This window comes from Aythya fuligula, chromosome 27 (genome assembly GCF_009819795.1).
Source record: "Aythya fuligula isolate bAytFul2 chromosome 27, bAytFul2.pri, whole genome shotgun sequence".
NCBI classification, from domain to species: domain Eukaryota; kingdom Metazoa; phylum Chordata; class Aves; order Anseriformes; family Anatidae; genus Aythya; species Aythya fuligula.
This window is the reverse complement of record NC_045585.1, coordinates 1,068,572-1,091,270: the sequence shown is the minus strand read 5'-3', so window position 1 is coordinate 1,091,270 and position 22,699 is coordinate 1,068,572. Positions and strand designations below refer to the sequence as shown.

The window sequence follows — 22,699 nt, the reverse complement described above, 5'->3', positions numbered from 1 at the left end:
CGAGGACGCTGGGTGGGGGGAGCACCAAGGGGCTGCCACCCCCCCAAAGTCACCTCTTCAATAAAACAGGACTCAAGTGACGGGCAAAGCATCGTCCCCCGACTCTGCTGGCTTCACCTCCAGGAGCACGGCCGTGTCACACACACCAACATTTATTCCAAGACACCAGTAACAGCTCTGGGAAGAGGTGCACGCATTTCACTCCTGGTCATCAGGCAAAAAAATACGGAGGCAAAACGCCAGAAATAGTCCTTTCAGGCCACGAGAACGCCTGGGCACTTCTAAAAAAACTTCCACCTACCCCGGCGGCAGCATTGTGCCAAAAAAGCAGTGGTTGCTCACAAAAAAAAAAAAGAAAAACAAACAAAAAAGCCACCACTGCTCCCCTGGGCTGGGTCAGAAAGCACCCGGGAAGCAGCGGGGTACAGAGGCCACGGCTCCCAGCCCTGCCCCAGCAAGGAGGGTGCTGCAGATTCGCCATCTGGATGTGCCCAGAGGTGCTGGGATGCTCCTGGGACAACCTGAACCTCATTTCTCCCCTCTCCTGGGTCCCTCTGAGGACCCCCTGCCACCACCCCTCGCTCTGGGAAAGCGACCACAGGAGCTCGATGTGGTCTCCAGGGGGGGAAAACGCGGCCGCCCCATCCTTTTGGGGGCAAAACCGGCCGTGCTGTTCCTTCTGGCGACCGCCGGTGAGAAAAACACAGCAAGAAGGTGCTGAGGTAGGAATAAACCACGGCTCCCTGCAGGGCAGGAGCTGCGGCTCCGAGAGGCCCGCGCAGCTCGGCGGGGTCGGGACGCAGCGAGCAGGAGCCCTGGGGAGAGCCGGTGAAGCCACGACACGGGCATGCAGACAGCACCGGTGCGGGAGGCGTGCGGGGGCAGCGGCATGCTGGAGGGGGGAGAGGGGCTGAGCCCCCACAGGCAGCAGCAAAAGGGTGGTGAAAGAGGGGAGCAGGGAATTAAGCCCCCAGGGGGAAGGCGGATTGCCAGCTCGAGCTGCTGGGGATCAGGAAATCCGTCAGCAGCCCCAAAACACCAAATGGGGGAGGCTGAAGGGACACGGAGGGGTTGTGCGGTGGTGGGGGGAGCTCGAGGAACCAAGGGAAAGCAGTCCGGTCTCTAAAGACGGCCTAAAAAGCAGCCTGGGGGGGGATGAGCAGCTCGGCAAACCCCTCCTGGAAAGGAAACCGCTGCAGAGGGGCTGCTGCTGTCGGAGCCTGGCAAGGAACGAGGGCGCTCGGCCGGGCTCCGCTCGCTGCGTTGCTCTCAGCCGGGATTTCACAGCCGAGGCGGCGACCTCTGAGTTCCCCGGACAGCAGAGAGGGGGCTGGGCACTGCCAGAACCCCACAGCCCAGCCCCAAACAGCTCCCAGAGCGGGGCTCCTGCTCCCAGCAAGCCCTCAGGGCACAGCGGCTCCGTCCCCGCAGCACCCGGCCCCAGCCCTGCTGTGCTGGGGGTCCCCGCTCACATCGGGGGGGTCCTGGAGCCCGATGACAAGTGGTGGCCGTCCCCGCTGGGGTTCTGGGGACACCGGGGACCCCGCTGCGGGACCAGGTCCATCGGGCTCTGGCCAGCCTGGGATGGGGGCCAGGGTGTGGCTATGGGGGGGCCATCCCAGGCAGGCTCCCAAGTCAATAGAAATGTTTCCGGCTCTGCTCCTGCCACTTGTTGTAGACGATGACTCCGATCACGATGGCGAAGACGATGGCAACGAGGGAGAAGAAGACGATTAAGAAGAGAGCCAGGCCGCTCATGGGCTCCAGCGGCGCCTCCACTGCGAGACAAAGGAAGAAGAACGGCTGTGAGCTGGGCCATCAGCTCACCCCCGCCCTCCCACTGCTTTGCCCATGGGTTATTCCTCCAGGGAGCTCGTTTGGAAGGACACAAAACCAGTGGGAAGAGCTCCCGTAGCTGGGAACGAGGCTCTGGGAGCCCTGCAGGCTGGTGAGAGCCTCGTAACACAGCCAGCAGACACGTTGGGGGGGACATTTCTGGACAGGAGCGAACACCACCAGGGTCCAAGCCCCTGTGAGGTTTGGGCAGCCCAGCACAGCTCGTGTTGGTGATGCCATGAGCATGGGTAGCCTGGCACGCTCTGGATGGCAGCGCTTCTCCTCCAAGCACGCCTGTGCCAAACGAGGGCAGGTTGTGACCCAGATTGTGTCGCAGTGGGTGAGAGAAATCTGGGCACGGGCCTCCTGATCCCAGCTGGAGCTCGGCTGGCTTGCTGGTGAGGCGCCGCGCTTTCTGCTCCGTGAGCCCCCCACTTACTGCCCGGCAGCTTCAGGTTGTCCACCACGGGCAGGTACACCTCCCTGTCCCGCTTCTCCTCCTCCGGCGTCCGCTCCACCGTCAGCTGGTAAAGCTTCAGCGAGATGATGTCGTGGTTGTCTGCAAGCAGAGCAGAGACAGGCCCTGAGGTGTCAGCGCCCGGCACGGCTCCAGCTGGGGATCCGAGTGCCACCGGTGGCACCACGGCACGTTACAACTCGGGCACCAGCCCCAGGCCACCGGCTGTCCCCTGCCACGGGGAGGACTCACCTCTCGGGGCAGGCTCCACGCTGGGCTGAAAGCTGCGCCCAGCACGGGGCCCTCCTCCAGCACTGACGAGGGGAAGCTTTAAGCTACTTAAACCGAGAAACAACAGCCCAGGCCGGGAGATCATCTGACCCCAAAGCATTCAGCCACCCGAAAAAGAGCGTGTTAGAACCAGCCTCACATGGCCCCTATTTCCTTTGCTTGTGACTGCCGAGTTATTAGTGGGACAAGGCGAGTGCTCCACGCCAGCCTGCGAGCTCCCAGGGCATTAGGCAGAGATCTGAGAAAGAAAAGGAACTTTTGTTGGAGCCAACAATGGGCCCGGCGCTGGCCATCAATGAGCTTTTGTAGGGGCATAACTCGAAATGGGGCTAAAACCTGCTGAAAGAGACACAGCGGGGTAACTTCAGGCCTCCCGGCACCCCAAGCAGCGCTGCTAGAAGTGAGAAAAACAAAGCAGAGGGCTTCGGCTCCCTGCAAAACCCAATTTCCATCAGCCCTGGTTGCACCACTGCTTCCAGACACACCTGGCTGGTCCCCTCCTCAACAACACCACTCTTGGGCTGGGAAATCCAAAGTGTTACGTGAACTAAACGCAGACAGGCAGCACAGCACCCCCGTGTTTTAACCCCCGGGGTGCAGCTCCCTCCAGCACCGCCCTTGGGCCATGCCCAGCCACTACGGGTCGAGCCAGGAGAGCACAGGAGGAGATTTTCAGTGCTTGCTCTGTGTTACTCCTCCCAGGGCTCGCATTTTGGAGGTGGACCCTCACGTTTCTCTGCCGCTTGCTCTGAGATGCTGGCTGAAGCCTGGCCGTGTCCCTGTCACCGTCTGGGTGTCACCGTCAGCCTGACCCAGCGGCAGAAGGAGCTCAAGCAAAGTGCTCGGGGGCACAGCACACCCAGACCGGGGTTTTGCCTCCTAGGGAACTGCAGCAAGACGAAAAACCACAGCTCCCACTCACAGCCTGGGGGTGCCTAAAGCACGGAGAGATTTCGGGCACATCCGTGAGCCCCACCACGTACCCAGCTGCACCTCCAGCACCCAAAGCTGCTTAAGTCCTGCCAGAGCTGCTCGGGAAGCAGCACTCGGGGCCCCGTGGCGGTACCTGACAGGTCTCCAGTGACAGAGGAGGTCCCGAAGTAGTACCCGCGGGGCAAGCGCACGCCCGGCACGTCGATGCAGTCCCGCCACTCGTGCTTGCCATCGATGTCAATCATCACCTGAAGGAGAGGAGGCTGCGGTAGCACCGGGGGGGCTGGGGGCTGCCCGCTCGGCCCCGGCCATCCTCACCCACCGTCAGCCTCCTCTTGACGTAGCGGATCACCAGGAAGGTGTCGTGGTTGAGGTTGCGCACCATGGCCGTGCAGCCCCCCAGCTCGGTCGGCCTCCCGTCCCGGTCGTGGTCGTAGGTGAGCGAGCCGTTGTTCACCATGGCAGAGATGTAGGGGAAGACGCGCTGCGGGGGCAAGGCCGGGGGGTGAATTTGGGGCTCTCCCCCCCCACACCGCTCTGCCCACTCCGTGCCAGCGTCACGGCACACCTGCGGGGTGAAGAGCCGCGCCACCCTGCGCACCCCAAACTCCTTCACTCCCCGTCTGTGCCTCCCCAAATTGGGCTCAGCAGCTGACCGCGATCCCTCGCCACCCTCCAGCCTTCCTCCTCTGGGTCAGCCGTGGCTACCGAGCAGCTGGCATGGAGAGCAGCTCCCACGCCTGCCTCCCTGCTCGCACGGGGATTTCTGGAGCTCGGATGAGGGAATTCCCTCACGGGGAAAGGAGGCGAAGCCAAAGAGCTTGGAAACGAGTGGGTTGGCAAGAGCAAGTACCTGATTTCCCGGGCTGTACCTCCTCTTCTGAGCCTGCGAGTCCGGGGTTATCGCAAAGCAAGAAAGAGCACAGAAGCAAAATGGTCACGGACCAGAGCTTAGGATTAACTCGCAACCTGGGAAGTTTGCAGAGCTCAGCACGCTGTCTGCCTAGCGCAGGCTGAAGGCACAGGGGGGTTGTAGGGGCCAGGTCCCAAATCCCGGGGCACAGGGCAAGGAAGCAGCACGGCTGGGCAGAAACCCCCTCGTGCAGCACGTTTCTGCTCCTCACCGTGCAGCGCAGCCGCTCTCCTGCACAAAGCCACGTGCCCGAGCACAGGCGCTGACACTGACCGTGACCGACAGCTCCCCAACAGCTCCCAAGGGTCCCACAAGCCACCTGCCCCCTTCCCTCAGTAATAAAACTCTTCTTTCACTTTTAAAGGAGAAAAAGCAGCCGTGAGCCCCCCACCGTTACTGCCTGCTTGGCGCTCCTCCACCTCTGTCCTTCCTCATTCGGGGGCAGGAGGGCAGCCCCTCCAGCTGCTGACTGTGCTATTAAGCCGTACGTGTCCCATAAATGATTTTATTTTGTTTAGAGAAGAGCTGCTGTGCCTCTTTACCTCAGAAAAGCACGGCCACAGCCCCGCACGTCAAGAGGACAGCCTCACCCCTCACCTACCCAGTGCCACGGCAGTCCCCGAGCAGTGCCGGTAACGGGAGGGAGCTGCTGTGGGCACAAAGTCCAGCCCCGCGCCAGGACAGGCTGCTGGCAACGCCTGACCAGAAGCTGCCGGTTGCTCAACAGCTCCGAGGTCAGGGCACATCCAAACGGTGCCCCCTGTCCCTCGGGGAGCGCAGTGAAGAGTAACGGTGGTGCTGTGGGGTGGTTGGTGCCAACGTCTTGGGGTGAAACGGTAAAACAACGCCCGTTTTCTAGGGGCAGCTGGAAGTAAGGGCAGGGCCAGCTTTGTTTTCGGGCTGACAAAACTGACTCCAGCATCGGGACGGGTGGAGCCCGCTTCTAACTGCCTCTGCACCCTCTTCTCCACAGAAACCAATAAACCCCAGGCAAACAAACAACGCATCCTGAACCCAAAGGTCTGCAGACGGGCACCTTTCAGGGACACGGCACAGGCACGCTGCGTGCCCTGCAGCAGGGCTGGCTGCCGTAAAACAGCTCAGCAGGCCGGGGCTGGCTGCTGCTCTGCTTGAGGTCTACAAGGCCCACGCTCGTGGCACAGCCTCCCCTCAACTGCTGCTTGCCAGCAGCCTTCAGAAAGCGCAGGAGCTCGCCACGCAGAGGTGATGAGATCCACCATCCACCAATTTTCTCCTACCCCAGGATTTTTTTTTCCTCTGGGTGAAGCTGACGACAGAAGCACCCCGCAGCTTCTCACCTACCCAAGTTATCGCTTCCCTGGGTGGAAACCAACGACACAGAGAGGGAAAGGGAGCAAAGGAAGCCAAGCAGCGTCTGCTTGCAGCCAGCTGGCCTCCGAGTCAGGAGCCCGAGGCCACCACACCTCGCCGTGGGGCTGAAGGGCTGCCCCAGCTGCAGGCCATAACCTGGGTGCTGAGCCAGCGCTGCGTGTGCCACCCTGCAAGCAGCACGGTGCCAGCTATCGCCCCTTGCTCACCTCCTGCTGCTTCTCCTCGTTCGGGTAGGTGTCCACAAACACCCCCAGGCCCAGGAAGTTATCCTTGCTTCCAAAGACAGGTCCTAGAAGACATAAAATGGGCTGCTGGTGATGGTGCGGGGCAAGGAAGGCATCGCAGTGCCAGGCAGGGTTGGCCACGCGTTCCTTTGCATCATTCTCTGTGCCAGGTAGTGAGGTTGGCGCTCTCCAGCTTGCGCAGAGACAAGTTTACCTTCAAATCACTGAGGGAAACCCTCTGCAAGCTGAATTCGCAAGGTGTAGAGGGTCAGGGCATGCAAAGGCTTGCTGACACCACGGTGGCAGGGAGACCCAGGCCACAGGCTGAGGGGATCACTGGGGAGGGCTCTTCTGCCCCCAGCTTTTGCTGGATTCTACGCGAGGGCCCACGTCACCTCGCAGAACAGGGCTTCACTGCAGAGCTCCAGGGCTCCACGCAGCCTTGTGTGGATAAACGAACGCACAGACCCTCGGTGCTGCAGGCACCACTCAGAGGGACAGGCTAAATCCCCTGCCCTGCGCTGAGCCAGGCTCCAGCTTCCTCCCCAGCCCAGTCCCTATCGAGCTGAAGCCCCAACGCTTCCAGGCACAGCGCCCTGCACGCCTCAAGCAAGGCAAACAAGCCCCAACGGTGCCGAGCAGGCTCCAGCCTCCCAGAGACCCTGCAAACCCCAGCACCACGCATCTCCCACGGCGGTCACTCCCTTTTTGGCCTGCCGGCATGAAGGGGAAGCAGCCCTCGGGCCCCACAGTGCTGCAATTCCACAGAGGGCTCCCGAGGCAGCCCGGCCAGCACCCGGCACCGTCCTGAGGGCCCCGCTGCTCTCACCTGGCTGCATGCGGTCCTTGGTGTACCAGATGGCGAAGCCGTCGCCGTTCAGGTTCTTCTTGCCTTGCCCGTGGATTTTGAAGTGCACCTGCAGCTCCCAGTCGCGGAGGTAGCACGGCTGCAGGAGGAGGGGACGAGGGCGTGAAATCGGGGAGCCCCCAACGCCCCCCTGCACCGAGGGGCAGGCAGCGACCACCACCACAGCCCACGGCCCTGCCGAGCCCGCGGGCGCTCCCCGTTTCCCTGGGCTTCAGATGGGAGCGAGGATAATTAATCTCTTAATTAACCCCGAGGGACATCATTAGGCCGAGGGACTCGGTTGTAGCCCAGGGCTATAAGAAGCCGAGGAAACGACTCCGGGCTCGCAGCGAGGTCGGCAACTTGTGCCCAGGGAATGGGCGGCCGGAGGGGTGTGGGGAATGGCCCCGCTCCTAATTGCTCCTAATTGCTGCCGAGCCAATTATAGCTTGAGCTGCAAACGAGCTCCCTGCGGGAACGGGCGCAGCACACGATGAGCCCGGCGGGAGCTGAGCCTCACACAGGCAGCGGTGTTTGTGGGAGCTGCAAAGAGGACCGAAAACCCCAACCCCAAACCTCCCTCAGTGTTTTATAGGAACGGCTCTGGATGGGGCAGCCCAAGACCCCCCCCCAGATTCATGCTGGAACCCCCCCTCAGAGCAGTCACCCCAAAAGGGGGCTCAGCCCACGCAGGAATCCCCAGGCTGCAAACCTCAGTGTTGCCGCCCCCAGCCCCATTCCCACCGCCCCCCTCACCCTCCTCCCCCCCATTTCCCCCCTCATTTCCCCCCCTTTTACCCCAGACCCCCCACCCAACCACCCCCACACCCCAATAACTCCCTCCTACCTGCTGGCCTGCCCCCCCCCAACCTCCCTCATTGCCCTAATTTGACCCCCACCCATCCTCAAACTCCCCAAAATCCCTCAACCACTACTACCACACACCCCCAGCTCCCCCCCCCCTTTCCCCAACCCCCCAAACTCCCCCAAATTCACCCCATTTCCCACACCCAAACCCTTCCACCTGCCCCCTAACCCCAAAACCTCCCTCTCTAAACCCTGCCCCTCACCCACCCCATTACCCCACCCCACGGGGGGTACCCCCAGCCCCCCCCCGGCCCCGCTGCCCCCCCAGCCCGGGGCTCACCACGCGGTTCCAGACGGCGCCCCGCTTGCTCTGTAGGTCGGGGGTGAGGCGGATGTACTGCGGCATCACCATGGCATTGCCCTGCAGGTCCCACAGCCCCGAGCTGGCCGAGCCCACGCCTGCCGGCCCACACACGCGGTCGCCACCGGGCACCCCGAATCCTGGCACACCCCAAAAGCCCGCCAGCCCAAAGCTCCAGGGCCCAGGTAGCCCCAAAACCCTGCACCAGGTACCCCAAAGCCCCGGCACCCAAATACCCCAAAGACCTGCACAGGGCCCCCCAAATCTCCAGCACCTCAAAGCCACTCACTGGGCACCCCAAAACACCCCCACCAGGCACCCCAAACCGCCAGAACTGGGCATTCCAAATCCCAGTATTGGGCACCTCAAAACCCTGGCACCCCAAAATCCCCAGCATCAGGCACCCAAAACCCAGTACCAGGTGCCCTAAATCCCCATACCAAACACCCAACATCCCCTGCACCCCAAACCCAGCAGCAGGCACCCAAATCCCCCTCAGTGGGCACCCCAAAAACCCCTGACACCCCAAATTTCCGCACAGGACACCCCAAACCCCCCACACCCCAAACTTGGGACCAGACGCCCCAAAGCCCTGCCACCAACATCCCCCACACGGGGCACACCAAGTCCCAGCACCAGGAACCCCAAAGCCCTGGCACCCCCACACCGGGCATCCCAAATCCTGGTACCAGGAACCTCAAAGCCCCTGCTCCCTAAACCTGGCACCCCAACCCCGCCACTCTGGGCACCCCAAAAGTCCCCAGCACCCAAAACCCATGCACCAAGCACCCCAAAACCTGGGTGCCCCCAAACCCCAGCACCACAAAACCCAGTACCAGGCACCCCAAATCCTCCACACCCCAAACCCGGTACTTGGTGCCCCAAAACCCCAGCACCCCCAAATCCCCACACCCCTAAACCACACGTGGGGCACCCAAATCCTGGTACTGGGCACCCCAAAAAGCCCCACACCGGGCACCCTACAAATCCCAGCACCCCCAAAATCCCCTCACCCTCAACCCAGCACTGGAACCCCTAAATCCGACACCGGGCCCCCCCCAAAAAACCCAGTCCCGGGTCCCCCCAAACCCAGGCACCCCAATCCCCAGTAGGCGGTGCCCCCAATCCCCGTACCGGCCCCCCAACACCCCGGTACCCCAAATCCCGGCACCCCAAATCCGGTACCGGGCCCCACCAACCCCCAATACCGCCCCCCCCCGACCCAAAGTACCCCAAAACCCGGTCCCGGGTACCCTAAACCCCTGTACCGGGCACCCCAAACCCCGGTACCCCAATTACCGGCACCCCAGAACCACACACCGGGACCTCCCAAGCCCCGGTACCGGGCACCCACCGCCCCCCGGTACCCCAAAACCCGGTACCGGGCACCCCCAAACCCCGGCACCCCAAAACCAGCACCGGGCCCCACACCCCCGGTACCGGGCCCCCCACCTCGACTCCCGGTACCGGGCCCCGCCGACCCCCGGTGCCGTTCCCGGTACCGGTACAGATCCCGGTCCCGGTCCCGGTCCCGGTCCCACTGACCCTGGTACGGTTTGGATAAGGAGTGCTCCCGCTTCAGGTGCTCCTCGGTCTGCTCCGCCCGCGGCCCGCCCAGGCGCAGCGCCACGGCCGCGGCCAGCAGCCACAGCCCGGGCCGCCACCGGCCCGCCGCCGCCGCCATCTTCCCCCGCCGCCGCCCGCCCCGCGCGCCCATTGGCCGCCCCGCCCCGCTGGTGCCGCGAGCTGATTGGCCGCCCGGCGCCGTCCGTCAGGAGGAGGGCGGGGATAGCGCGCGGGGCGTGCTGGGGAGTGTAGTTCTGGGAGGGGCTCGGGGCCCGCAGCGGGGAGGGGACCGGGGCTGCGCGGGTCCTAGCGCCCCCCCGCCAGGTCTCGGCTTCCCGAGTCGTGTCCCGCAGGTCCTAGCGGCCGCCCTGGGTCCTAGTGCCCCTCTCCACGCCCTTAGCGCCCCACCCCCGCTGTCCTTAGATCCCCGCTCCGTGCCCTTAGACCCCCCAATGTCCTTAGACACCCCGCAAGAGATCCCCCCATGCCCTAAGAGCCCCCTCCCATGCCTTTATACCTTCCCCTTCCATGCCCTCAGCGCCCCCCGTGCCCTTAGCGCTATACCATATCTCCCCACCTTTGCTCCCCATCCGTTCTCCTTCTGCACTCTGACCCACTCCACATAAGAGATACCCCCATATCCTACCCTATCATGTGCTGTCCTGTCCTGTCCTATCCTAATTCCATCCCGTTCTGTTCTATCCCGTTTTACCCTATCCTATCCCATCCCTCCTAATCTACCCTATCCCATCCCATCTTATTCTATCCTACCCTATCCTGTCCTACCCCATCCCATCCTAATCCTATCCCATCCTATCTCACCCTATCCTATCCTGTCCTATCATCCCATCCCATACTATCTCACCCTATCCTATCCTATCCTATCCTATCCTATCCTAATCCCATCCAATTCTGTTCTATCCTGTTTTACCCTATCCCATCCCATCCCTCCTTATCCTATCCTGTCCTGTCCATCCCATCCCATCATCCTATCCTAATCCCATCCCATCCTACCCTATCCCCTCCTATCCCATCCCATTTTATTCTATCCTACCCTATCCTGTCCTACCCCATCCCATCCGATCCTATCTCACCCTCTCCTATCCTGTCCTATCATCCCATCCCACCCCTAACCCCGTCCTGTCCTATCCTGTCCTATCCTATCCCATCCCACCCTACCCTATCCCATCCTTATCCCATCCTATCCATCCCATTTAATTCTATCCTACCCCATCCTGTCCTACCCGATCCCATCCCATCCCACCTTATCCTATCCTATCCTATCCTATCCTATCCTATCCTATCCTATCCTATCCTATCCTATCCTATCCTATCCTACCCTATCCTATCCCCCCCACTCCCCCCCCTGTGGTCCCCACCGTCCATCGCCCCTTTAAGCCCCTCTCTGGGCGTTCCCGCGCTCCGCCAGGAGGGGGCGGGGCAGCGCGGCGGGGCGCGGCCTCCCCCTCCCGGCCGGGCGGGGCGTGGCGGGGGGGGGCGTGGCGCCGCCGCGTGACGTCACGGCGAGCGCGGCGGCCGCGAGACCCCAACATGGCGCCGGGCAGCGGGCGGCGGCGGGGAGGCGGCGGCGGTGGCGGAGGGGGGGGGGGCGCGGCGGGACCGGGACCGGGCGGAGGCGGCGGCGGCGGCGGCGGCCGGAGCCCCGCGACCCCCACACCGCTGCTGCCGCCGCTGCTGCTCCTCCTGGCGCTGCCGGGCGGCGGCGGCGGCTCCCCGGTGTCGGCGGCGGCGGCGGGGGACAGCGTGATCCTGGGCATGCGGCTGGAGGAGAGCTCCAAACCGGCGGCGGCGGCGCGGGGCCCGATCCGGGTGACGGAGGGCAGCGAGCTCCTGCTGCGCCTCTACGGGCTGGGGCTGGGCCCGCGCACCGGCGAGCGGGTGGCGTTCGCCGAGCTGCGCCCCGACGCCAACGCCTCGGCCGCCGCCAACGGCAACGGGAGCTGCCCCGAGCGCTCCCAGGACCTGGTGGTGCAGCCCGGGCCCGCCGAGCCCCGCAGCACCTCGGCGCTGCTGCGAGTGCGGGTGCAGCCCCTGCGCAAGGACGAGAGGGCCAAGACCTACGTGCTGTGCAGCCAGCGCGGGCCCGGGCAGCCCTGGCTGCCGCACCGGGGCCCCGACGGGCAGCTGGTGGTGCTGGAGGAGAAGAAGTCGCTGCTGCCGCCGTGGCTGCAGGTGACGCTGCTGGGGGGGCTGCTGGTGCTGTCGGGGATGTTCAGCGGGCTCAACCTGGGGCTGATGGCCCTGGACCCCATGGAGCTGCGCATCGTGCAGAACTGCGGCACGGAGAAGGAGAAGCGCTACGCGCGCAAGATCGAGCCCATCCGCCGCAAGGGGAACTACCTGCTGTGCTCGCTGCTGCTGGGCAACGTGCTGGTCAACACCACGCTCACCATCCTGCTCGACGACCTCATCGGCTCCGGCATCGGCGCCGTGGTGGCCTCCACCATCGGCATCGTCATCTTCGGGGAGATCGTGCCCCAGGCGCTCTGCTCCCGCCACGGGCTGGCCGTGGGCGCCAACACCATCGTGGTCACCAAGTTCTTCATGCTGGTGACCTTCCCGCTCTCCTACCCCATCAGCAAGCTCCTGGACTGCATCCTGGGCCAGGAGATCGGCACCGTCTACAACCGGGAGAAGCTGGTGGAGATGCTGAAGGTGACGGAGCCCTACAACGACCTGGTGCGGGAGGAGCTCAACATGATCCAGGGCGCCCTGGAGCTGCGCACCAAGACGGTGGAGGACGTGATGACCCCGCTGCAGAACTGCTTCATGATCAACAGCGACGCCATCCTGGACTTCAACACCATGTCGGAGATCATGGAGAGCGGCTACACGCGCATCCCCGTCTACGAGGACGAGCGCTCCAACATCATGGACATCCTCTACATCAAGGACCTGGCCTTCGTCGACCCCGACGACTGCACGCCCCTCAAGACCATCACCAAGTTCTACAACCACCCCGTCCACGTCGTCTTCCACGACACCAAGCTGGACGCCATGCTGGAGGAGTTCAAAAAGGGTGAGTGGTCGGGGCCGGGGGGGGGGCCAAACGCACCGGGGGGACGCGTTCCGGGGCCGCCGCTTGCTTTCTGCCCAGCTCCGGTTGCACGATGCCGGAAGCAAAACTGCGGCCGAGCCTCCCTGGCAGCTCTCCAGGGACGGAGCTGCCCGGCGGCCGTGAGCTTTTTGGGTGCTTTAAGGGGAACGAGGGGGCTGCGGAGCCCCCACCGGGGTGCTGGGGACGGGCAGCGGCCCCGTCTTGGTGCCCGACGCCCCCGGGGATCGCTCCGTAACGGCGCCGGGGCGGCGGAGGCAGAGCAATCTCTGCTGGGCGCCCGCCTCTAGAAGCGCTCTGAGAGTGTTTACTTGCGCCTCGCTTTTAATTATCGGCCCCGGAGGCCCTTGAAACGCTGCTGGAAAATTGCTCCGCTCCCTGCTCGGCTCCACTCCCTCCTCAGGGCCCTGCCCTGCCGCGCGGGATGGCCCCGAGTTTCCTGCTGGCCCCGAAAACCGAGCGCGCCCGGCGGCAGGAGGGGCTGGCAGCAGCTCGGCGCCGTGTCCCTTAGCGAGGGGACAAGGGACACCCGACCAGGCAGGGACCCTGCTGCCAGGTATGAGCAGCTCTGTGGGGTGACGCCGCCGTGACCCCGCTGCTCCTCCGGCTGCCGTTCCGCTCACACCGGGGGCACTTGGCCCTGTCCTTGTGGCACTGGCGACATTCTGCGGCTCGGGGCAGTCACCTGCACCATACGCCAGGATTTAGGGGATCTGACAACAACGCCTGCAGCAGGAGCTCTGCTGGAGCTTGGGCCAGGATTCAGTAGGTCCCAGCCAGGCCAATCCTTGAGGGCAGAGCTCGGTGGCCGCACGCTCGGTTCCGGCCTTCCCTTTGCAGCCGTGCTGCCCCCACACCCCAAAACATCAGCACGGGGACCACGCTGCGGCTCGGTGTCACTTGTGGTTGCGACCACGACAGGATCTCATCGCCTCCCAGCCTCTGCTTCTTGTCCCCGATGACCACGAGCCTTCTCGGCCGGTGCTTTTCCCTCAGTTCATCTCGCACCGGGCCGGGATTCCCACCCCCGGCCCCGTTTCCAAAATCCAGCAGAAGGGGAGCGGGGTCGTATTCTGCAGCCCTGCTGCTGGAGCTGGGCTTACGGCCGCTGCTGGCGCCGGCTTTCCCTCTGACGAATCCTTATTAAAGGATTTAAAGCGCGCCCGCTCTGATTCCAAAGCCGCCGACGTCCTGCCATGATGTTGCTTTTCATAGCTGGCTCAGGAGCGGGAGGATTTGGGGGGCCCTCTCTGGGGTCACCCCAAAATTCCCGTTCCCTGGGGGTGCCGCCCCACCGACAGCCCCCGCCCTCGCCCTGCTGATCTCAACCTGTTTTGGGCAGAAGGATAAGGAGAGGAAATCAACCCGCTGTGCTCCTGATCCTCCTCACTGTGGGGCAGTTTGGGGCACTCCCTGGTGCCACGGACACGTCCCCAAGGCTGGCACCAGGGTGACAGCTCCTGCAGCAGCTTTGGTGCCAGCTCAGCGTGAAGTTTGGAGCAGGGACAGGACATTTCACCCCTTCAGAGCACTGGGGAGCACCAGGGCTTTGCCTGGAGCAGGTTGGGGTCTGTCTGTCCCCTCCTGGCTTCCCACCATGGGCACCACGAACACCCCAAAACCCCGCGGCTGCTTCTTGCACATCCTGGAAGCGGAAAAGTGGACTTCTCACTGGGTTACACAGCCAGCGAGCGGCGGCCTTGGGAATCGGCCTGTCCCCATCGACGTGGGGACCGTGGTGGCACCGGGGAGCCCTGGAGCGAGCAGCGGGGCCCGTCCCCACCGCGGGCACGCCGCCGTCACGCCCTTTGCTCTCGTCCTCGCTTGGCCCGCGGGGAGGAACCGCGGCCTGACTCATCGGGGCTGGGCCCCGCTGGTGCCGCCGTCCTTTCGCCGCTCCCTCGGGCTGTCGGTGCGGCCAAGGACGGGGTCGGCGCGGCCAAACGCCGACGATGGCCACGGGCTCCCCTCGGTGCCGTTTTCGCCGCCTCGCCGCAGCGGGGCCGCCCGAGCCGCGGGTGTTTGGCTGAAGGAGGAGGAACCGGGGAGCCGCGCGGTGCCCATCTCTAAAATTAGCCTTTTCCTGGGTGGGAGCGTGGCGATGAGCCGCCCGCGGCCGCCCTGCGCTGAGATTAAAGAGCAGAGAGCCCCGGGGAGGGCAGCGCCAGGAGGGCAGCGCCTGCCCTGGTGGCTCGCAGGGTGCGGAGCGCGGCCGGCCGCCGGCGTGGGGATTTTGGGGCCGAGCCTCGTGCCCAGGGCAGGGAATTCCCGAAGGCGGTGGCCGGCAGCGAGCTTTGTTGCTTTGTTGGCGAGGTTTTGGCTGAAGCAAGAGAAACGGAGCCTCGTGGCGAGGGGATGGCAGCGCTCGATTTACCCTGAAGCAGGCAACCTGCGCCCGGGGAGCCAGAGGAGTTACTGAGTCAGGGCTGGGGAGGGTTCCTGGGGACCTGGCCCCTGCAGGCAGCGTTTCCCTGCCCTGGGCTCTCTCCCCCTGGGTATTTTGGCTCCGTGCAGCACCAGGTGCCCAGAACATTCCCTCCGGGCTGGGTCAGCCCAGGTCAGTGTGGCCAGGGAGGCCCAGGGAGGTGGTGGCCGCTGGTGGAAACGCGGCTGTGGCTGCGTTGGTTGCCCCGTGGTGCTGGCACGGAGCTGTGCCGATGTCCCCAGGCCCCGGTGACGTGGGACGGTGCCTCCAGGACCCCTCCCCTCTCTCCTGCGACCCCCCGGCCGAGCCCACGCCCCGAGATGTCCCGAGCCCAGCAGGCGCCGCTGTTACGGCCTTAATTACTGTCATTAAATTAGGAAGGAGCGCCCAGCCCAGGGGCTCGTTTCGATTTGCACATGTTTATTGTTCCCCGCCTGGGGTCAAGTGCTGCGGAGGGACAGGCTGGGCCTGGTGGCAGGGTCCTGTCCCCCCCGTGCTGCCCGGGACCCCCCAGGGCGGTGGGATCGGGGTGCCCGGTGCATGTTGAGCGTCCGTCCGTGTGCCCGCAGGGAAGTCCCACCTGGCCATCGTGCAGAAGGTGAACAACGAGGGCGAGGGAGACCCCTTCTACGAGGTGCTGGGGCTGGTGACGCTGGAGGACGTCATCGAGGAGATCATCAAGTCGGAGATCCTGGACGAATCCGACACCTACAGTAGGTCCGGGGCTCGGCCCCGCGTCCCCGTCGCGTGCCGGGGTCCCCCGGGTGCCGCCCGCCCCCCGCTAACGCCGCGCTCCCCGCAGCCGACAACCGCAGCAAGAAGCGGGTGGGCAACCAGAAGAACAAGAGGGACTTCTCGGCCTTCAAGGACCCCGTCAACGAGCTGAAGGTGAAGGTGTCCCCGCAGCTGCTGCTGGCCGCTCACCGCTTCCTCTCCACGGGTGAGTTTTTGGGGGATGCTGCGCGGTTTTTGGGGTGGTGCCCGCAGGGAGCCCGCAGTCTGCCCCCAGCTCGGCTGCTGTGGGTTTTCCCAGCCCCGTGCCCTGCCAGGGAGCCCTGCCTGGCTCCGTGTCCCCGCAGCTGGGCCGTGTTGGTGCTGTCACTGCCTCTCCGGTGGCCTTGTCCTGCCTGGAGGATCCCAGAGGTGGGGAAACGGGGGCACGGCGGTCGCTGCGTTGAAGCAGGAGCCAGGGATTTGGCAGGAGACATTGAGAGAGGGGGCTGTGACTACGAGACCCCGCTGTCCTCCCACCCTGTCCCCCAAAACGAAAAGGGAAGGGGCTCAGGGGTGGCAGCACTGACACTTGGAAGGGCCGTGTCCCTCCAGGAGGGTCCTGGCCATGTGCTGGCACTTGCCAGCCCTATCCCATGGCGTGGGGACCTCACTGCGCTCCCTCTGCAGCTGGTGGAGGTGCCCAGGGAGGTGTCAGTGGGGCCTGGGGTCCCCCTGCTTCCCCCAGTACCCCCCTCCGAGGGTATGGGATGAGGACAGGGAGCCCCAGCAGCTCTGACCCCGTCCCGCCTCGCCCTCAGAGGTGACGCTCTTCACGCCCAACTTCATCTCGGAGAAGATCCTGCTGCGGCTGCTCAAGTACTCGGACGTCATCCAGGAGCTGAAGTTTGACGAGGAGAACAAGAAGTCCCCGCGCCATTTCCTCTACACCAAGAACAAGTCAGCCGACTACTTCATCCTCATCCTGCAGGTACCACCTCACGCGTGGGGTCCCCGGGGGGAGCCGTCACCCCAGGGGGCTTTGGGGAGCCTCCTTCCACCCAGCCCAGCGCCGCGGGACGTGGTGTGCGGAGCCCGACACCGTCTCTCCCTTGCAGGGCAAGGTGGAGGTGGAGGCCGGCAAGGAGTGCATGAAGTTCGAGGCGGGAGCCTTCTCCTACTACGGGGTGATGGCCATCAGCCCGCCTCCGGTGTCGGGTAAGCGTCCCCCATGGTGTGGGCAGAGCCCCCCGCCCGTTTTAGAGCTGCTGTTGGGAAGAGGAGGTGCTGGAGGAGGCTCCGAGCCCCCCACTTTTAGGCGTCCCCCCCACCCTGGCCACATGAACGCAGCACCGGGAGCTTTGCCCCTGGGGCTGGGCTGGCTCCTCACTGCTCAACTCAGGATCCTGCTGCTGCTGGAGGAGAAGTGGCTCCAGCAGCCTCTGTGACGGGCTGTGGGGACAGAGCCGAGCACCTGGTCCCGCTCATAGTGGCACAAGGGCCCCACACACCCCGCACCCACCCTGGTTTCCCCCAACTGCCTCCTCTGTGGTTATTTACGGAGGAGCCAGCAGTGGCTGGGCCAGTGAGCCCCCCCTGTGTCGAGGCTGCACTCGGTCCCTGTGGCACCTCTGGCTTTTGGAGCACGTCACCGCGCTGTCCTTGTCACCTCCCCACTTTACTCCCACGCAGGGGGAGTGATCAGCAGGGCAGGGACGGCGTCCTAAGGCTCGGTCCCACGGGAGCTGTCCCCAGAGCAGGGGGAACTGGAGGCTGTGGCTGGGCTCCAGCTGGGGACCCTTTGGAGGTGACAGGCAGGGACCAAGCACTCGGGGACACGTCTGTCCCACCACTGTGCTTGGCTCCGTGTCCCCAAACCCTACGGGACAGGGGCAGCATCACCGGGGGCTCGGCACCGCGGTCACCCACCGGGACCCTGCCCGGTGCCACGGTGCTGACCCCGTGCCCCCGTCCCCGCAGAGACCCGCTCCCCATCCCACGTCAGCAGCCTGAACCGCTCGGCCTCCCTGAGCTACCACGAGCGCTCCGACTCCGTCTCGTCCCCCGTGGGCGGCAGCAACAACCAGCTCAACGCCGGCGCCCCGTACGTGGCCGACTTCAGCGTGCGCGCCCTCACCGACCTCCAGTTCGTCAAGGTGAGGCTGCACGGGGCCGGGGGGCTGCCGGGGCCTCCTAGGGGACGCGGCCTCCACCCCAATCCTCTTCCATTCCCCCCGCAGATCACGCGGCAGGAGTACCAGAACGGCCTCACCGCCTCCCGCATGGACAGTTGTCCCCAGTCCCCAGACAGCAGCGCTCCCAAACCCGACCCGCCGGAGAAGCCGGAGCCCGCCGACGAGACCACCAGCCTCCTGAACGAGAGGAACTGCCTGAGCCGCCGGAGCAACCACAGCCCCATGGAGAACTCCATCTGACCCCGGCCGCGGGCCAGGGACGCGTCGGGGACCCCCGCAGCCGCCCTGCGGGGACCCTGCCCCGCTCAGCAACGCTCCGGTGGCCACGGAGCGGGTACGGGGCCGCGCCGGCCGCCCAGGGAACGGACGCGCCCGGCGTTCGCCGCAGGCACCCGCGGCGCGGTCCGAAAGGGAGCCCGGTTTTGCTGCTGCTGCTTTTTGGAGACTGGTTCCGTGGTTTCAGCGCGGTGGAGGCCGGAGGCCCCGCGGCCGGGCGGACGTTCGTTCGCGTGCAGCTCAGGGAGCTTCAGGTCCCGCGGGCCGGGCCCCCCCACGGCCTCCCCGGGGGCGTTTTCGGGCCTCCTCCCGGAGAACCGCACCGGGCCCGAGGCCGCGGTGAGGGGCTTGGCTCCGCCACCAGCCCCCCGCCTCCAGCGGGGGTGCTGAGGATGGCCGGGAGACCCCCCCCAAAAATAAAACATCAATAAAACGGAGGCGGAACGGGGCGGGGGGTGACTCAGGGAGTGCCGCGGCCCCGGGGCGGGGGGCTCGGGGGGGCAGGATCCGGCACACAGCTAGTGACCAAAGTACGGGCGGGGGGCTCCCCTCCGCCTCCTCCCAAGGAGTTTCTCCGAAATCGCCAGCCGGGACCCCCCCCTCGCCGCCGGGGCTCCCCCCCCACCCCCCCCAAAAAGCACAAGTCCCCTGGGTGACCGCTGTAAGTTATTGGGAGAAGGTTAATTATTTTTGTTAATCGTGTCGCGACTATCAGGTCCTAGGTTCTTCTGCGGGGAGATGCTAGAAATAATAATAATAATATTAAATCATGATGGAAATAAAAAAAAAAAAACTTTTTTATTAAATCTTCCTCTATGCAACCCTTCCCCCCCCCGAGAATCTGTATTTATTTTTCGCATCGGGTTTGATTTGTATATTTTGGGGAGGGGGAGGCCGGGCCCGGAGGCCCCGCGGGGGCCGGTGCCGCTGTTGCAGCCTCCCCCCCAGGTTGTGGAACCGACTCTGGAATTTTATTTTATTTTTTTGCCGATTGGGTAATAAAAAAATCTCTATATCTGTATCGTCGGCCTCTTGCGTGCTTTGGGGTGGGGAACAGAGGCTGAGAGCTCCTGGGCTGCCCGCTCGCTTCGCCCTCGGTATTGGGGAGCCCCAAGGGGATCCTGGGGGCGTTGGAGGGGTGCTGGCAGCAGGTCGGGGGGGTGCTGATCCCAGAGACCCCATGGAGGTGTGTAAATACCTGCGGGGGGTGTCCAGAGGACGCAGCCGGTCCCTTTCCAGCTGTGCCATGACAGGACGAGAGGCACCGGGCACAAGCTGAAGCACGGGGGGGTTCCAGCTCCATTTGAGGGGCGTTTCTGTCCTGGGAGGTGACAGCACTGGGACTGGTGGCCCAGAGCATGCGGCTCTGAGGTGGCCTCGCCACGCTGCCCAGCCAGGAGCTGGGGTTTGGTGAGAAATGCTTCACCCCACAGCTCTGCCATCCCGCCGGCCTCGTCACCCTTCCCCTACAGGTACGGCCCCGCGGGCACCGGGTGGCCGATTGCCCCCACCCGCCCCCCTCAGCATCCTGCCCGGCGCCCCCTCTGCCTGCCGGGATGCTCCTGGGGCTGTCCCTTGTCACCCACCTTGTCCCTTGTCACCCCAAGCTGCAGGGCAGCACCTGGCTTTTTTTTGGGGTGCGAAGCTGCCCTTTGGCAAGTCCTGGCTCTCCCTCCACCCCGAGCTGCAACCGCAGGACCCGCAGCTCCTCGCAGCACCCTGACGACATCGGGTGGGCACTCGCGGGCCCCCGGCTGGATCCGTCCCGAAGCCACCTGGGCTGGGAGCGGGGACACGGAAGCTGTTTTGTTTTTTTTTTGTCCCAGTGTTTTGGTTTTGGAGGCGATAAAAGGTTGCCAGAGGGGCAGCGACAAGGTCACGCACCTGGCCCAAAGGAGGCCAAAAGGAGGTGCCACCCCCTGCCCGTTCCACAGCGCCCTGCAAGTCCCCGGGGGGTGGATTGGGACAGGGCCGTGTCCCCTCCCAGGTCCCCGAGGTGCAGCCCCGGCCTCGCTGCTCCCGTGTGGGGACAGCGCTGTCCCCCTGCCCCCACATCTCGGCACCGACGCTCTCCGTGCGCCACCACCACCACGTCCACACCATGCGCAGGGGACAGAGAGGCAGAGCCGGGTTTTGGTGCCGGGACCTCGTTTTGTTCTTTTTTTCCAGCAGGGACAGAGCCCTGCGGGTCCCCCCCCAAATCCACACCGACCTCACCGCTCCCCCCTCAGCCATCCAGCAGGTCCCGGAGCGCGGGGTCCGCCGTGTCGCAGGGCCGCCGTCCCCGGGCGTCGCGGGCGGCCGCCAGCGCGGGGTCGAGCTGCAGGAGCAGGGCGCAGACGTCCCGGTGGCCACACTCGGCCGCCTGCGGGCGACACCGGCGTCACGCGCGGCACCGCGGGCAGCACCGGGGCCGGGTCCCGTCCCCGCCACCCACCTTGTGCAGCCCGGTGCGGCCGTCCCCGTCGGCGGCGGCGGGGTCGGCGCCGTGCTCCAGCAGCAGCCGGACCACGGCCAGGTGGCCGCAGTAGCAGGCGCGGTGCAGGGCGGTGGCACCGCCGGGCGTGCGGGCGTCGCAGCGGGCACCGCGCTGCAGCAGCAGGCGGCACACCCCCAGGTGCCCGTTACGGCTGGCGTAGTGCTGGGGGGCAACGGGGAGGGTGAGCGGGTCCTCCCCCCGGTACCCGGTGCCCACCCGGTGCCCCCTTCCCAGTTCTCTCCCCCCCGGTACCCGGTGCCCTCCTGGTTTCCCCCCTCCGGTGCCCGGTGCCCCCTGGTGGCCGCCCCCACCTCATACCCAGTGTCCCCCCGGTTCCTCCCCCAGTACCCGGTTCCCCCCCGGTTTCTCCCCCCGGTACCCAGTGCCCACCCGGTTCCCCCCCCCTCCCGGTACCCGGTTCTCCGCCGGGTTGTCCCCCCGGTTTCTCCCCCCCCCCCCCGGTATTTGGTGCCCCCCGGTAGCCGGTTCTCCCCCCCAGTACCCGGTGCTCCCCCAGTTCCTCCCCCGGTCCCCGGTGCCCTCCGGTGTCCCCCCTCGGTCCCCGGTGCTCCGCCGGTTCTCACTCCCCCCAGACACCCGGTGTCTCCCGGTGCCCCCCCGGTGCCCGGCGCCCCCGGTTCCCTCCCCCATATACCCGGTTCCCCCCCGGTTCCCTCCCCCATTCCCCGGTGCTCTCCCGGTTCTCCCTCCCCCCAGCCCCCCGGTGCCCCCCGGTGCCCGGTGCCCCCGTACCAGCGCTGTGTACCCGGCCGTGTCGGTCTGGCTGGGCTCCCCGCGCCGCTCCAGCAGCTGCAGCACCCGCGCCTCGTCCCCGTCCCGCGCCGCCGCCCAGATCCCTGCGGGCAGCGACCGGGCTCAGACCGGGAACCGGCACCGGGAACCGGCACCCACGGCCCCCCCACGCCCCTCACCGCCCCCCCCCAGGCCCGGCCCGGCCCGGCCCGGCCCGGCCGCGGACCCCGCTCGAAGTCCATCTCGGGCAGGCTCTGCTGCACGCCCGGCACCGCCGCCCGCGGGGGGCAGCACGGCCCCGGGGGGGAGCGGCGGCGGCCCGCGGACATCGGCCGGGGCGGGAGGGGGCGGAAAGAGCCGAGCGCGGCCGAACGGAGCCGAGGGGGAGCCGAGTGGGGACGAAGGGAGCCGAGTGAGACCCGAACGGGGCCGAAGGGAGCCGAGTGGTTCCGAAGGGCCCCGAACGGTACCCGAGTGGTTCCGAAGGGAGCCCGGTAGAGACGAAGGGAGCCGAGCGGCACCCGAGTGGTTCCGAAGAGACCCGAGCGGTCCCGAAGACACCTGAGTGATTCCGAAGGTACCCGAGTAGTTCCGAAGAGACCCGAGTGGTTCCGAAGGGAGCCCGGCGGAGCCGAATGGAGCCGAGCGGCACCCGAGCACTCCCGAAGCCTCCCGAGTGGTTCCGAACTCACCCGAGCACCCCCGCGCCCCCTCCCCGAGGGCCGCAGCGCATGCGCACTCCCCCACCCCTCCGGCAGGGGGCGCCCCCTCCCCTCCCCTCCTCCCCCGGTGCCCCCCCGGTGCCCCCGCCCCGTCCCCGCTTCCCACGGCCCCGGGGCCGCCGCCTGGCTCCGGGCCCAGCTCCCAGGCCCCGCCGGGACCCGGCTGCCGCTTCCGGCCCTGTCCCTGCTTCCCGGCAGGGCTCCCCCCCCCCCCCGGGGACCACCCCCACCCCCCCAATCGGGTCCCTACCGGGGGGGCACCGGGCGCGGGGCCAGCCCCGGGCAGCCGCAGGCCCCGGGGGGCGGCCGGGCCCCCCCCGGCCTGGGAACGGCGCCGCGATGCCCTTTTATAGCCCCGAGCGCCGCCGTTTTCCATGAGCTCAGCACCCGGGGGGGGGGGCCCCGCACCCCCCTTCCCCCCCCCCCCAGCACCGGACGCAGCCCCGCTTTTTTTTTTTTTCCTTTTTTTCTTTT

At 66.0% G+C, this 22,699-nt stretch overlaps 3 protein-coding genes across 3 annotated transcripts; 1 reads left to right on the top strand and 2 right to left on the bottom strand.

Moving 5' to 3' along the window:
• Positions 1–130: 130 nt before the first annotated feature.
• LMAN2L (lectin, mannose binding 2 like) lies at positions 131–9,706 on the bottom strand. Its single transcript, XM_032203990.1, has 9 exons — positions 9,568–9,706; positions 8,002–8,120; positions 6,837–6,954; positions 5,990–6,072; positions 4,371–4,403; positions 3,840–4,001; positions 3,651–3,765; positions 2,276–2,395; positions 131–1,778 (listed from the first exon to the last, which is right to left on the bottom strand). Exons 1-9 carry the CDS (start codon positions 9,704–9,706, stop codon positions 1,636–1,638), a joined length of 1,032 nt encoding a protein of 343 aa, XP_032059881.1. The 3' UTR covers positions 131–1,635.
• Positions 9,707–11,325: 1,619 nt separating this feature from the next.
• Positions 11,326–19,286, top strand: CNNM4 (cyclin and CBS domain divalent metal cation transport mediator 4; the record flags this gene model as incomplete). The annotated part of the gene is made up of 7 exons (XM_032203988.1): positions 11,326–12,628; positions 15,659–15,802; positions 15,892–16,029; positions 16,622–16,791; positions 16,919–17,018; positions 17,781–17,956; positions 18,041–19,286. Coding segments are annotated over 7 exons (2,226 nt in total), but the record flags the coding sequence as incomplete, so codon positions are not given.
• ANKRD39 (ankyrin repeat domain 39) lies at positions 19,281–21,832 on the bottom strand. Its single transcript, XM_032204141.1, has 5 exons — positions 21,730–21,832; positions 21,504–21,607; positions 20,709–20,912; positions 19,858–20,636; positions 19,281–19,592 (listed from the first exon to the last, which is right to left on the bottom strand). Exons 1-4 carry the CDS (start codon positions 21,830–21,832, stop codon positions 20,499–20,501), a joined length of 549 nt encoding a protein of 182 aa, XP_032060032.1. The 3' UTR covers positions 19,281–19,592; positions 19,858–20,498.
• Between the last annotated feature and the right edge of the window lie 867 nt (positions 21,833–22,699).